The sequence below is a fragment of the Oxyura jamaicensis genome, chromosome 17 (genome assembly GCF_011077185.1).
Source record: "Oxyura jamaicensis isolate SHBP4307 breed ruddy duck chromosome 17, BPBGC_Ojam_1.0, whole genome shotgun sequence".
Lineage (NCBI taxonomy): Eukaryota > Metazoa > Chordata > Aves > Anseriformes > Anatidae > Oxyura > Oxyura jamaicensis.
Window position 1 is genome coordinate 10,141,751 of NC_048909.1, and position 16,240 is coordinate 10,157,990.

The 16,240-nt window shown below is 40.0% G+C and overlaps 1 protein-coding gene across 7 annotated transcripts in view; it reads right to left on the reverse strand.

Moving 5' to 3' along the window:
- DENND1A (DENN domain containing 1A) overlaps window positions 1-16,240 on the reverse strand; it is a 191,094-nt gene that overhangs the window by 111,790 nt on the left and 63,064 nt on the right. For all 7 annotated transcript variants that reach the window (XR_004754946.1, XM_035341489.1, XM_035341487.1 and 4 more), the window contains 3 exons: window positions 3,090-3,159; window positions 2,023-2,103; window positions 310-363 (listed from right to left, as the gene is read on the reverse strand). Coding sequence is in view for 6 of the 7 variants with exons in the window: in XM_035341489.1 (XP_035197380.1) it covers window positions 310-363; window positions 2,023-2,103; window positions 3,090-3,159 (205 nt within the window). In the remaining variant the exon portion in view is untranslated. The remainder of the gene's footprint in view (window positions 1-309; window positions 364-2,022; window positions 2,104-3,089; window positions 3,160-16,240) is intronic.

Here is a 16,240-nt window from a genome sequence, read left to right on the forward strand (position 1 = left end):
CAGTCATGGGTCAAATTTGGTCATTTGATATCTTTGCTTAATTTGAATGTCAAATATTAAAAACTCCTCTCCTCTGTTACAATGTACTTCAAGAGGCCTTTTACTCATGTACTTCTGCAGTTGGAAACACAATTCTCCCCCAGACACACTACTTAGTATAAATTAGCCACTTAAAATCTACTTCAACAACCAGCAATATTTTACAGAATACAATGTATTACCAGGCCAAACAGAGGTAATGCTAGTAATTTATTTTACTGCTGATATTAAAAAGAAATGGCAAAGTGCCTGCTCCTCTACAGTACTCACATTTTCAGGTATACTAGGAAGCTCTCTGATATCAGGCACAGTAAAGTAGGAGTGCTATAAAAGAAGAGCAGACAGTGATTATTTTGATACTGTCAAAAGCAATCTAAATTTATCGCTTCGTATTAGTAAGAGCAGTAATAGTAGTTGCTCAGCTAAGTAAAAGTGATAGAACATTTGTTACCAACCCATTCTGGTAACCCACAACTTACATGATTCTTGGTTATGGCACTGGGAAAGGCAAAGAAAGCATGTAACTAATGCGTTTCCGTAAACTGATGTTTATGCAACTCACATTATGTTCAAGATTTTCACAATTTGTCTTAGTACTATTTATTAATTACTTGCTGAAACTTTAAAGACTGTTACAGTCTTGGCACAGGTCCAGAGTTGGCACAATTTTCTTTTATATACATCTCATACATTTCAGAGCTTTGTGAACAGTCAGTCTATAACCTGAAAGACACCTTATGTATAAACATGAACTTTTGCTTTTTGATATATTATTGTTTTACTTTGGCCAGGAAGATGCAATGAAAGGACACAGCAAGAGAATACACAACTACATCACAAACAGTGGCCTCATCACAATCACAAAACAGGCTTGCAAACAGCCAAAATAAAATGCATTAAGATACCACAGCAAACAGTCCCTTGGCTGCTTCTCGATATCCTTTCTTGCTTCATTGCCCATGAAATGTCTGGGGCAAGGGGAGACCAGCGGCATTCCTTGAAACCACTGGTATGAAAGAACTGAAATATCCCAAATGATCTTCGGCTTTCAAGACAGCTCTTCCCCTTGGTCAGACAGAAACACTGTTCATAAAACAGCCAGCCTCCAAAGGGCTGGGACATTTCTGCTGCCAGCTGGTGACCTAGCAAGGCCAAACAACTGTTACCTGTCAACTGACATTACGGGGTGAAGTGATGAGAGTAAGCTGCTAGTTGCCAAAAAATACTTTAGAAGAAGGAGTAAAGGAAATGGGAGAGGGAGAAGAGAACTGTGGCTACACACACCTCTAGTTTCACATGAACTCTAAATGATTGATTGGCAACTGCAGCAATGTACTTTTTCCAAGTGTTTTTCCACGACAACCTGGAACATCAGGTTATTGTGCAAAAATTAATTTGAATAAAAATAATAAAAAAAACAACAACAGACTAACTGCAAAACACAATCCCATCAATAAAATCCCACCTCTATTCTTCCAGTGATCTTAAAAGATACAAAAATGAAATAAAACCTTATTTGGGTGAGCCTTTTTCCTGGAGGGAAGAGCAGTAAAAGGAATAAGAAAATGTGATAAACAGTTAATACTAAAAATGCTGCTATGGCAGGTATGAGACTGCTTTCCAGTCTTGTCCCCCTTGCACACTCGCAAGGTCTAAGAGTTCTGCAGAAGTGTGGACAATAAATGTCACAGTGCTGCTCTGTGACCTCTAGCAGGTCGCAAATGATATGGTGAGACATTTCCATGGGGAATACACACACTCTTCCTCCAGTCAAAGAATAGCATTTCAAAGACATTTCAGGTTAAGGAAAGGGAAACAGAGGGCCCCAAATGTGAAAAGGGAAACTTCACAGCTCTGAGTCCTCACAGGAAAACAACATCTGTATACCAAGTTCCAAAGAGGAGAATTGCTTTTGACATTCCTCTATTATGATATGCAATGAAAATTAAACACCTTACTTTACATCCCTCTCACTTCACTTACCACTCCAAGATGAACAGAGGTTCCCGGCTCAGGAATGGTGAGCTTATGAAGCGTCTCAAGGAGCTCGCTCCTTTGATTATCCTGAAAAAAGAAAAAAGCAAAGCAAAGCAAAACAAAACAAAAACAAAGGAACACTAAGTACGACTGGCTACAGCAAGCTAAACTCCAAGATGGAAGGACAGTGTTTGTAATTTGGGGGCTAGAGAACTTGGAGGTGTTGGAATGGTCTGACACATCTGACTACAAACAGAAACAAGTTCTTTAAAACAACTCACTAGCTCAGGATAAAACCAAAAGTATTTAGCCTTTTTAGATGAAGATACGATCCTAAGTGATTCTACCTCAAATGTGAATGATTCTGACAAATGCAAAAATACAATTATTACTGCAAAATAGAAATAAATCAAAATAGTATAATCTGAGTATAATCTGAGAAGATTATACTTGTAATGTTTTAAATACATGAAATTAGGATAGATGTTGCAATCACTTGTGCTTTTCCTGCATCATTTATAAAACTGGAATCAAATTTTAATAGCTTAGTTCACATTTTTACACTGTCTCAAAAATGAATTTTACCTTGTTTTGCTTTAAAAATAAAACCAACATCTATATGGGCTAGGCTAGATTATGCTACGTGCGTACGCATTTTGCAGCAGTATGGCTAGTTCTGCGCTTCTGGACAGGAGAAGTAAACTTGGATAAGAGATCCGTCTGTCCAAGCTGCACAGAACACCGCAGTATGGGAATTGCATGGATACGGTGATTTGTGAATACAGGCCAGGTAATCAAAAGTTGGTGCAGTATGGGTGGCTGCGGGTAGAACATGTGTTGGATCCGTAGTCACGTTCTCAGATGTTATCATATAAGAGCATATTTATTTTTCATAGGCACTTGTCAAAATTTCAGCCTGGCTGAATATGGACTTTTATGTTGTACAACAGAGATTCCTAATTCACACAGCCATCTCTGATCTGAGCACCACTTAAAACAGCTTCTTTGTTATCCTCTCTCCCTCATTTGATATTGGGGTGGGGAAGAGAAGGGTTAGTACTTTAGAATAATACCTGTCCTTTTGCTGAATAATCTGCCAAGACATTGAGCAGCTTATAAAAGACTTCAAACCATGGGAGGTAACTAAAACAAAAAACAAACAAAAAACAAGGAAGAAAATGTATACATTTAACTTGTTATATTTCAGTTAAAAAATCCAATATTGCTGGCTTTTATATATATATATATAAAAATGTAGCGTATACATATATATGCATCCTCAATAACAGCATCCATTGGACATGATACTTTATAAATATCCGTTAGGAAAGCCACATTGGACCTTCCGTCTGAAGGAGAAGACAGCCAGAAGGCTGAAGCATCCCTTTATTTTGGGAACTGAGCATCAGCAATTACTCTTTCCCCAAGTTTCCCGCCACTTATGGCCACTAGGCTTAGAATAAAGCACTGGCTGCAAATAAACTTTGGTGTCAGGCAGGTCAATGCTGGAAGTCCACAGGAATTTCTTCTCAACCAATACATAACAAACATGTAGTCCAATGGAAGTTTTTAAACCTGTAAGATTTGAGTAGACAGATTTATCTGTGTTACGTATGGTGGAACAATTTTACTTGTATCATTTCCCAAAATAGATGATTAATAACTAGTATTCAGTACAGCTCCTGAGGATCTAGCAATCTGAAGATAAGCAGTTTTGGTTTTGAATCCTGATATTACCAGATTTTCTTTTACATATAATTATGTTTTTACATTGCATAACCAGTATTTTGACTTTTTAAAATAAAACCCTGTAACTGTGGTTGTCAAATCTAATTCCACATCACATATCATTGTATTTACCCAGTCCTTAGTTAGGTGGAATGGAAACCAAGCAAATTTGCATGCAACTTATAAAACTAATACAGAAACAAAATTTAAAGACACAAACATGCAGAAAATGCTATCCTTTTCATTTACTTTACGTTTCCATTCTATAAAATAAGACAGCTAGGATGTTACTTTTCACGACCGTATGCTCGGTATGACTTTGAACCATTTCTTCATGGCACAGCTCTTTGTTCCATTCCTTTCTAAATCCCAGCAAGGAATTTCCCCTCAGCTGTGGCGAATAGGAAGAAGTTTGCATGACGCACAAACTGCCTCCTCTTCTAATCACAGATGCCTTCTGAAGCAAATGGATTCTATTTTGATATAGTTAGACAGGATTTAAAGTTTGTATAAAATATGACTGCATCCTGACATCTCTGAAGAACCGAGTGCCCCGTGGTTCCCAACTGTACAGCTTCGGGTGATAAATGAGGTGAGAAGCTATATAGGAGACAGATAAAGTGAACGGCACTCCATCACCAACATTTGTTTGAAGCCCGAAAATGCTACTGTAAAATGTAAGTAGCTTATCGAAATATGCTGATAAGGAACTTAACTTTTCATGTTATATGACAGCATTATCATTTAAATTAATATGCTCTAAGCATCTTTACAAACTGTGTATTAGAATAGAGCAGAAAGACAGACAATTAGCACTTTAAACAGCATTTAAGCTTGGCATGTATCGTAAACATTCAAGAAGGATTAGTCAGAAGATAAGTTTCTTTCTTTCTCTTTAGTTAAATAAACTTCAGCTGAGTTAAAAGCTATTACAAGAGTAACTAGAAATCCTCTTGAAACATATCTGCTAAGTAGAGATTAAGAACTTGGTAAACAAAGCCTTGCAAGCTATCTAACAGAAGACAGTCTAAAGATGAAAAAGCAGAAAACCAAGATGACAGAAAGCTCCCTAACAGTACGAAAACCTCAACTTATTTCAGGAAGGCGTATTTAAAGTTCTGCTTAATTGCTCAGGAAATCAGTTGATATTTGAAGCAGACTTCAGCACAACCCAATGCACAGGGGGATTTATGCGGCTTTTGCTCAAGAGGTGCAAGACAGCAGCAACAGAAGAAACACCCCAAAAAACACAAAAGCTGCTGTTTCAAGTAGAAAGTTTATGAACAAACAAACTACAGCCAACACTAAGTGGTTTTGCCAAATCAATGTATTTATAAAAGATCCAAATATTTAGTATGGGTTCATAGGAAGCATAGGGTAAAAGAAGCAAAAAACCCACCGGCATTTATGAATTTCTGCAAAGCTGCCATAAACAGACTTTAACCACGTGACACAACCAATATTTCACACAATGAACTGCGTATCAATTTGAGCTCTAACACCTTGCCCCACTGTAATATCCACGTATTTATCATGCCAATTACAAATGACTTGCAGAGAAATGTATTAGTGCTACAAGGAGGCACAGTACTAGAATCAGAGTGGGGGCTTCATTCTACTTTTAAATAGCCCTAAAGGGGTGCATAAGGAACCTTAGAAATAAATTCAATATATTTAAAATGTTAATGGCCTAGAGTCCTGAGGGCATTTAGACAACTCAATATCCTTCACAGAATTCGGTGGAAATCTGAGCAAAGTATCTTGGTGGACTGCACTATAAAGAATGAAGACAAGATTATTTTCCTTAATTACTTTACATGTTATGTGTGTACAAATAAATAGACAGCATATATATATATGATATATTTCCCTATTACTACTGAATTGTGACTTCAGTTGTTTGTTTTTTGTTGTTGTTGTTTGTTTTGGTTTGGTTTTTTGTTTTTAGCCTTCCAGAAGGAACAGAAGGAACAATAACATGAAATTCAAAACATACCAGTACACTGGTCTTATCTGAATGTCAAGTTGAATTTGGAGATCCACACACATGGAAAACTTGGTTTAATAGGGATGTAAACCAGACACCTTAAACAACTGAACAAAACCTGCCAGCCCTGAAGGGTTCCAGCAGGATTTTCACATGAAAGGGAATCCTTAGGAAACCCATCTTACTTTCAGATTTCTTCAGACACAATGTTGTTACACTTTTACATACATACTTATTTTCAGAACATATTTATTAAAAACCCCAGGAGACTACAGTCTTCAAGATGTCACAAGGTTATCTGGCAGTCCCAGTACAGAAAGTTCTGCTCTGAGAGCCAAGGAAGTCCTCTGCAACCCCCATGAGACCTCCCGGTTTCACATCCCTCCTTGTCACGGCAGGATTCAGGACGTCTCTCATCCTGAAGGCTTTGGGTTTCTTAGGAAACTAACTTCTGCTTCTACACTAACTTCTGAAGTTATCGCATTTCAGTAACTGACTCCATCACTTACTAGTTTACCACTCCGGAGTGGAACAGTTCTCTTTCTTTTACAGTCCACTGTGATCAGCTAACCTTGCAAAGGATCAAGAAATAGTTATCTGGAATTCCTTCCAGATATTTGCCGAGAGGAAAAAAGGTGTGGATTTTCTCTTACAAAAAGCAACTCCACGAGGCAGCCTTAAAACACCCTTCCCGCAGGAGCGGGAGAGCCGAACTCCTGCACCGCGGCAGCGAAGGAGCACAACTGGTAGCACCGCTGCAGATTTATGGCTTATGACTTGCTCATATTTAATTTGTAACCAAACACTTCCCCTTCCTCTTAGCGACCTTAGAAGTTTTGATTAACTCTTGTTTTCACAGGTCAGAGGTTAAACAAAGGAAGGGAAGCACTCTGGAGTGAAATTGCCCAGAGCACCGCAGCGTGGGAGCGCGCCCCAACGCACCCACGTGCACACGCACCCGACCCTCGCGCCGCCCCAGAGAGGCGTCAGGCTGGAGGCTCTCCGGGGAGCCGCAGTTCAGAGACCCCAATAAGCGTGAATCAGAGCACGGCTGAAGAGCAAACAAAAATAAGAGGGCAATAAAATTTATTTAGGTTTTACAATTTCCTCACCAATACACGTGAGGTGGGCGGGTGTATATCCCTATCTGTATAGCAGCGCGTTCGCCACAAATCATGAAAATGAAATCAAAGGCTGAGCAACGTGGGCTGTCTCAAGCTGCGAGACCGTTCAGCCTTCGGCCTTCCTCTCCGCCGAGCCCTCAGCGAGCAGCACGGCCCCGGCGCTGGAGCCTGGCCAGGCTGACGGGAAGCAAACCTGGGCACAGGAAAGCTGCTTATTGTGCTACATAAGGTCTGCACAACCTCCCCTGCACCAGTTGCACAGTACCTTATTCAGTAACTCATATGTCATCACCTTTTTAGTGCACTCCTTGAAAGTACAAAACATCATTAGTTACATGTGTCATAGCAATTAGGGTCAGTCAAACCCTTAAGACAACAGAGCTGCGCTGCAGCTTGTAAATACAAACGTTGCCAAAGCGCAGCGTTCACAGAGCGCCGGTGCAAAACCAACAACTGACAAGCGAGGCTGAGACAGCAGGAAGGATCTCTATTTCCAGGATGTACACAGAAGCTAACGAGCATGGTGCCGCACCAGGCCTGGGCAGCTGCCTTACAAGAGCTCGGCTCACACAGAAGGTACATGCATACATATGTAGCCTCTTGAGCCGACACACTTGTCGTTATCGAGAGCTTACTTTAGTGGCATGCCACTGTGTATTAGTAAGAGAAGTTAGTCAGAACTCCCCCTTTCCTGCTTTCCTACCCAGTGTGACCCCATCTAGCCAGTGGTAGCAAGTCTCCCTCACGCGCAGACCCCAAGCTCACTGAACACCGACCCCTACTGAACCCCAATATTCCCCAGGCAGCTGCAGCGGCTCTCGCAGCAGAGCGGCGGCGACTCTTTGGACTTTGGGGACGGGTTGCTGCTTTGCTTTTGTTGGTTGTTTTTTTGTTGTTGTAGCTTAACACTGTGAATGAAACTTCTCAAGCATAACATGTTCAAGAGCAAACGTCTGAAGTAGCAACAGAAAATAAAGGTACATAGAAAACTTTAAAAAATGTGCTTGCCTTTCCAAGGCAAGCACCGACAATTACAGTCTTTAAACTCCTCACAAAAGCCACAGGCAAAGGATGCTCCATAAAGGCCACTTGGTGAGAAGATGGCTATGCTGAAGCATTGGACAGGTTATAGGCAAGGTTTATCGAGTGCAGTGAGACAGCGTGGGGGCTAAAAAGACACCAGCCATTACGTTCCACTGGGTGCCAACAGGAACGCACCGACCAATGCCTTACTTGGCTGGCGTTAAGGAAAATGCTCTGTTTGACAAACAAGAAGAGGGCAGAGATTAGCTTTAACCTGACAAAAGTAACAGATGCTAGTGGCAGTAAGTTTCCCGGACAGAACAAAATCGTTATGAAATGGAGCAGTTTGGCACACGGGGCTTGATTTTAACAAAGCAGGATGCATCGGACAGTGTGAGAGCCCAGCGATCGCCACGGAAGCAACAAGAAGGAGGATTGCAAAGGCTGAGCCTATCAAGGAACCTCTCTTCTCAAACCATGCTGAAAAGTATAAAGAAAGTGCTGGAAGGGAGAGTTCTAGATGTGGCAGACAATTGGAGTTCCCACTAGGTTTGAGACATCTGGCATCAGTTGAAATCCATCACATTTCATCTGGGGATCAAAGACTAGTGTTAAGCCTATCCCAAGTTGAAACAGCAGATCCTGAACACCCTTTCCATCCCGACACAAATTAACCCTTTTTCCTTGAGCAGAAAAATAGCTCCTTTTCATTAAAGCCCAATCGTCTGTGCCTACTGACCTATGTACTAGTACATTTCAACTGAAATTTCAGTACAATTATCAACTTTTCATTATAAATCAAAAGTGCTCCCTATGAGCAAAATAGGAGACTGCTCACAATCATCTCATCCTCTGAACACTCAAGCTGTTGAACCAACATAAACTAATTCTAAAACAGACTGAGGTAAATAATACTTGTATTGTGTAGCTCTGGAGGAAGCTACACTATCCTTGTCCCTTATCAAGGATACTGATGAACAGCTGGGGTTATACATTAAGGTTTTTATTTCAGATCCATGCACAATCCAGCTAGCACTGCCTCTGTAACGTCATACAAAAACTTTCCTCCTATTATTTCAGTGTGGCTGAATTGTTTTCTATTGAAACAACACGCAGAAGTCAACTCATGCAACTTCTCAGCAGTCTTACTTCTAAAACAGCCCCTGCTCCTCCAACTTCTGCTGCATAACCTGAGGGCTCCTGCCAGGTCTTGATTTTCGGAGGAAGCTGCCACGCAATCTCACTTGAGGAAAAATTGTATTCATCTGCCAGCCAGTACTGGGTGCTCTCATTCCTGACACGCATTCTGTGAGCCTTCTGAGAGCACCCCAGAAGCGATCCACTTGCGGAAGAGAAGGCACGTCCAGCCGGTGCTTCAGCTACCTCCTCCCCCCCGTTTGATGCCAGGGACCTGGGCTTTCCCCAAGGTGATGCACCAATTCGTTCTGTGTAAGCACTACAAGGGAAGCTTCCAGGCCAGTCAGCCAGGGCCAAAGGTAATAAAAAGTGACAAGATTTAATTACTTCTGTTACAGTTGTTCAGCAACTAAAGGAGGTGTGACATGAAGCACTAATTAATTAAGTAAAATTGGTTTCTGGTCAGTAGGCAAGACCAGGGAACTAGCTGGGCTAGCATGCAGTATTCTTAGCTATATCTAATTCCACTGGTAGCAATACATCGTATTATTAACACTTGACATTTTCTGTTGTGATCCTTCTCACTGATATTTTACAAAAGTGTTTTGACATACAATCAATGTTAAAGCTTTGGTAAAATCCTCAAAAAACTTCCTTTGACACACCTCTGTTATTCTTTAAATTCACTAAAAGGCAGTTAAATTAGCATTGCCCTGCTTGCTTGTTGGACTCCCCAGGCAAGACCAACTACTAACACCTTTAACTTTGAATGATCGCCTGGATCCAAAGTAGGTCTCATTACAACCAACGCGGTGGAACATGCACCTTCAGAGGATTCATCTGGCCTCTTAGGCTTGTAGCATGAATGTGAGTCATGTTCTGGAGCCTTCTCCTCGTTTAACCCATTTCTAGTTTTCCTGTAAAGACTGTGACCAACAGGGTTCACGACTTCCTGCCCCGTTTGGACAGCCTGAATCCCTCGCACCCCACGCAAGCCTAGGTGAAGGCGGTAAGCTCTGCACACCAAGCTTGCAGTGCCAGGACTGCTGTCACTTCTGGAGCTGTACAAACAAGTTCACAAACTTTCCTACAGGATACAAACTTTAAAAACACTGAGGACTGCATGCGTTTAGTTTAACTGCAGTCACAGCAAGACTTCTGCTTTGACCAGAACTGGAAGACCTGACAAACAGCATGGATGTGGAAGTAGCTCATTCTGGAGAGCATTAATCCTCTCCTGTAAATCTGGGAGCTTGGGACACATCACCTCCGTACTATCATCATTAGAATGGCAGTTCCCCAAACCTGTTGCTGCCTGCCTAAAGCATTTCCATACTCAGCCTGGGCTGAGAGCGCTCCGCTTCCCGCCCGGGATCAACAGAAAGGCAGAAGTAGGAAGCAGTGAAACATGTCACGAGTTCAACTGAGATGCATGTTTTGGTATTGCAGAACTTTGAACTTCAGAACTACGATGCTTTTTTCTAAAGAGCTTGGTTGCAATAGCGCTGCAGAACAAGCTTCCTTTGGCACCGTAACAGCAGCGACCCGTCGGTGCAGGTTCTAGAGTGAGATTTGGAAGCATTTTACTATTACGCTCCTCATAATTCAAACTCTGTTTTGTGTCTGCCTTTATAGGTCATTGTTGGCCAGATGGAAAATATTAAGGAAAAAGGATTGCAACTAAATCATTCGGCTGTAGTCTGCTGCCAAAAGGCCCCAGGCTAACTACAAGCAGATTTGCAAGCAGGCTCTGCTCCGTTACAATCTGAGATCTGGCACATCCTTTGCCCTGACTAACAGCAGGAGGGCACAGGGCCAGCTGAGAGCAGCTACTGTGCCAAACAGACTGTGCAGGTCTTGCTGCTTGAATGCTTCCACAGAAAAGGAGAATCGATGGGACTCTTTTGTAAACAACTCCCTGTACTTTCTGGCTGCTACCAACTTCAGAAGTGGTATGATTTTATCCCTCTGCAAAATTAGTGTGAACGCACAGCTTAGACACATTACCAAAATCAACACGTAGAGAAACAAGCACCAGTGTTAAAGGAAAACATCTAAGCTTTCAACTAAGAACAACGATGTATATATACATGTATACATGGAAAAACTACATCAAAACATTTTTTTCTCCAACAAATTAACACTAAGAACGGTAACTAATGGCTAATCACTAGCCAAATCAAGTATTCTTAGTAATATTCTTTGCAACCTCCCATTTGCAAGAAGGGACTGAGTTGATGACTGGAAAACTTACTTTTAATGCTTATTTCTAAGATACGTATTTCCCAGGAGACACCTCATCTGTTGTGCAGCTCATGTATTCGATTATCAGCCAGCAAGCCCAGTTTGTCCAGGTCGCTCAGCGAAAAAGGTAAAAAAAAAGGGGGGGGGGGGCATTTTTCCTAATACTAAACAACTTAGGCCTGATGCTTTCAACGTCTTTTCTCAGATGCTCATTTTTTCTGTATCTGCCCCAACCGGACCAGATCGGGTATGGCTTTTCACAAGGGACAGGCTGGGGGTGGGGGTAGCAGGCAGGTTGGTTGGCATTAACATTTCATACTATTTTATAGCATTTTTTTTTCTTGCAATAAAAATCAAACCTCAAACCTGATAGATGGGTATAAATCATAGCTGTTTCCAGTGGAAGGTAACTGAAAAACTGATAGAAACGGGAAACTTCTGTTTCAAACACCAGCAGCAGCTGATCACATGCATTAAGCACCTGCAGCGAAGACTCCACATGCCCTGGTCAACCACAAGGCACGGGCCCCTGCTGAATGGGAAACCAGAACACAGGTGTGCATGACAAGGCAGAAGAGATCCAGTCTTTTCACCCTTGGCATCTCTAAATTCATTGGAAAGTAATATAACCAGTGTCCTTCCTTTACCTACAAAGACCCTGAACTCTTTCAGGGTATTTGTTATTAGAGACAAATCCAGAGCTCAGCACTTGTAGCGTTTTGTCTTTAATCTTTTTCTTATTGCCATTAGTATCACAGATGGCAGCATCACATCATTTGCAACCACGATTTGCAACCAGTGCAAATCAATAACATTTTTGAAATGTACATAAAGATAAAACAAAAAGGCTTAAAAAGCCTGGGAAAAGAAAGTACATTTTTCTGGATGGATTTGTTTTGCTGCCATGAACTACATAAATAGCCTTTAACGTAGTAAGCATGCTATAGTATATTTAAGACTAATGATGCCTACTAATACGAAACCTGTCCATTTCTGTCAACACATACATGGAGCTTGCCATGTTTGTGTCTGTGATGAGGTGGGTAGACTAGCACGGTTCTACCATATTTAAGTTTCAAAAAAATATTTCAACCAGTTTGATAATGCTTTAAAGTTTCAGGCTCAGCTAGCAAAGCTTCTAACAGATCTACTGACACCATAATCAAAACTCCAAAGCTTTTCACTCAGTATCATTTTATAGATTCCCTATTGACTTGTTATTTATTACTAAATCTAGTTAAAAATAAAAATTTAGGAATGCAGTGGAATCATCTCCTTTCAATGTTAGTCTTAAAACTCAAACCAACAAAATGCATTTCTATAGCTACTACTAGGATGTTGCAAACAATTTCAAAGAGACAAGGAAGGTGAAATACTACGCACACTTCAGACGTATTAATAAAAAAGAAAATACAATCCACATGTAGAATCAACAGGATTCTTTAAGACATCTCTTGGTTTGTGACACTCCTCTTTAGACAGATGCTTACAGACAGAATATTTATATACAGCTTGCATATATTCTGCACATATACATAGATGACTGCACAATCTTATAAAATACATATACCGTATTAATTTTGAATGAGCATTAATAATCACGTCTATAAGAGGATCACGAAAAACAAGGAATAAACTTCCATTGAAGTTTTTTAATGACAGATTTTTTGGAGACAGAAAAAAAAAATGCATTATCAAATGCTCTTCTTCATTTAAGGCTGTTCTAGTAAGTGCAGTTTATTCATATTGCAGATAAAATCCTTTCAGAAAGCTAATATAACTCTAGAGACACTTCAAAACTTAAAGACACTCGAACAAAAAGAGACATTAAAGTAGCCTTACAGGCTCTCCTACAGACTCTAAAAAAGAGAGTCTGGAAAAGGTATAATGAGAGAAATGAAAATGAAAGGCAGCAAATGAGCAGATAATAAAATTTTATTCCTCTTGAAACTTCATTTTAAAATAGCTCATCTCTATCTTGTAAAACTTGTTAGGACAATAAGGAAAAAACTACAGGAAGTTTAGAAAAACTACACTGGAAACAGTATCAGAACAGAAACACAAAGCAGATAGCCAAATTTAATTGATGTCAAGCTCTCTTTTTAGTAGGTTCATCACTTTTCCGTACGGATTCTGACAAGTAATTTCCGTACGGATTCTGAAAATAAAAGCCAGTGTCTGCTTAAGCAAATCAGTGGGAGTAAAAACCCTGAACTTTTAAGATGTAAACTGTTTTAGAAATACGTCAAATTAAAGTAAAATGCCTACAACAACTGGAGACCCCTTCCAGCCCTACACACCATATTCATGGAGTTCTCTCATTTTCTAAGCCACTTTAGATCAATTTCCTCTCAAAAACAGAAGAGGAAGTCTGACTGTTTTGCTACAGCTATAGCTTGCAATTTCCGTGAAAGCAGGTCAGACTTTAGCTCCAAGTCTTACTCTCTTTTCTCTATGAGGAAAGTGAAAAGGCACCAAGAAATGTCTGCATCTTCAACTCTTACATTGAAGGTATGTGTTGAACCCACCGCTAAAAGAAAATGTAAAAAAAAAAAAAAAAAATCCATGAAGAAGGCAGACAGAGGCTCAATAACAACATTTTTATTAGGTACAGTTTTGTTGTACTGTTGAATCAGAGGGATCCAATTTCTCATGATTTATACATGTACTTTTAGTGGCCTTTGCCAACGTGTAATAGAATCAGTTTGCTATTTTCTTTCATCTCTGAAGCGTTTTAAGAAGTACAGGGATTCCAGGGTCGATACAGCACAAAGACCAAACAGACTGTCCAAAAAGTGTTTCGTATCATTTGCAGCCATTATCAAACATCTTTTTGGAAGGCTTAAAAGTATCATACAGATACATATGGAAGCAAAACATTGATTTTTCCTTATTATCATTTCATTCAACATACAACTACAGTAAATCCTTACAAAATAAAGACTGGACTTTTTTCCTTATTTAATTAGACAGTGATATTTTTCTGTGTCCATACAGAAACCTAACAGCAAAAAGGCGAAGGAAAGGAATCAGGGTAAAGATTTATTTATACACATAAAAAACATATATATAAAATAAAATAAGTCAAAAAAGAAATAAAGCCAAAGGATCTCACTGCTCTGGGGTTATCTACAGACACTGCTTGCAGCCTGGACTTGTAATTACAACATTCAAACCAGCAAAAAAATTCTTCCTCTCTTGTAGGCAGATCTAGTTTCATTATCAGTTCTCTACCTCTCCTTTCAAAAAAAATGGATAATACCTAAACTCTTTTTTAAAAATCATAAATCACTAAAAGATCACTAAAAGCACTAATCTCACACAGGTTGCAATGAACAAAGTGTAACCTAATCATACCAAGAAAAAGCACACCAAACATATTTTACTCGGCTCACCAGAATAAAAGTACTGAAGGCAATGGTCATGAGACTGCACATTCATTGCAACTAGTCTAAACGATGTCAAATGTTCTATCTAATAACCGTACACAAGGAGAAAATCCACATTCCTCTTAAACCTTTTCTACCAACTCAGTAATAAACCCTGACTTTACTGCTTGCACTTCAGACGTAGCTTATTTCTTCCCCGTCTACAGTTCATTCCTGGTTAAGTAAACTGATGCTAAGCAGAGTCACAGCTTCTACTGGAAGGGGTATTTCACAATCTAGATTGCCAGCAGAAGCAGCACCAGACACAGCAACCTGTCAGAGGTGGCTACCAGAGCCCCTCTCAGTGAGATTATTGTTCTTCACAGCTGTCATTCACGGTGCAGGTTGCTCTAGACCTCCTGACAACGAAGAAGATGGAATCACCAAACATACTTCCATACAGACTGGCTGAGCATCTTAATGTTTATTGTCTTGACTTTACTCACCTCCTGCAACATACTTGCTGTAAAATACTGTAAAATCTGTTTTACCCAATTGAAAGAGAAGATGCCAAAAGAAACATGAACTCAATCCTTTCTATTAGATTCCTTCTATTTGCAGCTCTCATTCAGTGTCTGGAAAAGCCACAGAGGGGGAATTCCATTTCCCCAGTAACTTCACTTAATTGTCACCTTCCTCTGCACCATGTTCTCAATACAGGGATCTTCTTGTTTGTCTGAGATCACCTCGGCATTGCCATAGACCCAAATGGAAATAAGACAACCTTAAATGCTTATTGCCCATTCGTGAACTCACCGATGATACTAATCTGCTGCTTCAGGACACCGAACAACCAGAAATGACTGTGCACTTGAAAAAGGACAAAAGGACACTGGGAAGTACAATCTGCTTTTGCAAAGTGTCTAGTAATTCAAAATGGTGTTTAAATGATTACCTTGGTGTTACAGGATTGCAAAGAAAAGTTTAAGAACTCTAAATGTATATTGATCATTTATCTGGAACATTTACATTTCCACCTTCCAAAAGTTATTACATTTAACATAACGAAGTATGAACACTGTTGAATAAATGAAAAAGCAAAGTACTGAAAATACAGATTATTAATAAAAGTTAGGCCAATGCAATGGCCAAGTGACATCTGTCTGACAGATACTTTAATGGAAGAGAACCCACAAACTCATTTCCATGTCCTGTTCTAAATCACATTTGAACAAAAGGATCTGTCTGGCCTTAAACAAAAACCACTGCTTTCTGCACTGGGTACAGAACCCAGCAGTCCTGGTGCCACGTTGCTCTCCAGGCTAGATCCCTTCTCCACCTTCCAGTTCATTCCAAGGTTCTCAAAATACAGTCTGAGTTGCCTACATATACCAATGGTAAGACTACAAGGAAAAAAAAAAAAAAAAAAAGAACAAATAACAGCAATCTGTTCCTGTTGAAATCAGTGCTTGTGAATAGTAACCAGGCAAAAAACAAACGAAAAACCCACAAGTGGGAAAACAACAAAAGCTTAAACAGTGGTTCGAGGTTGTATCTCCCTCCAAGCAGCACACAGCTAGACAGCAGGTCTTTTGTCCTGCTGTGCATTAAAT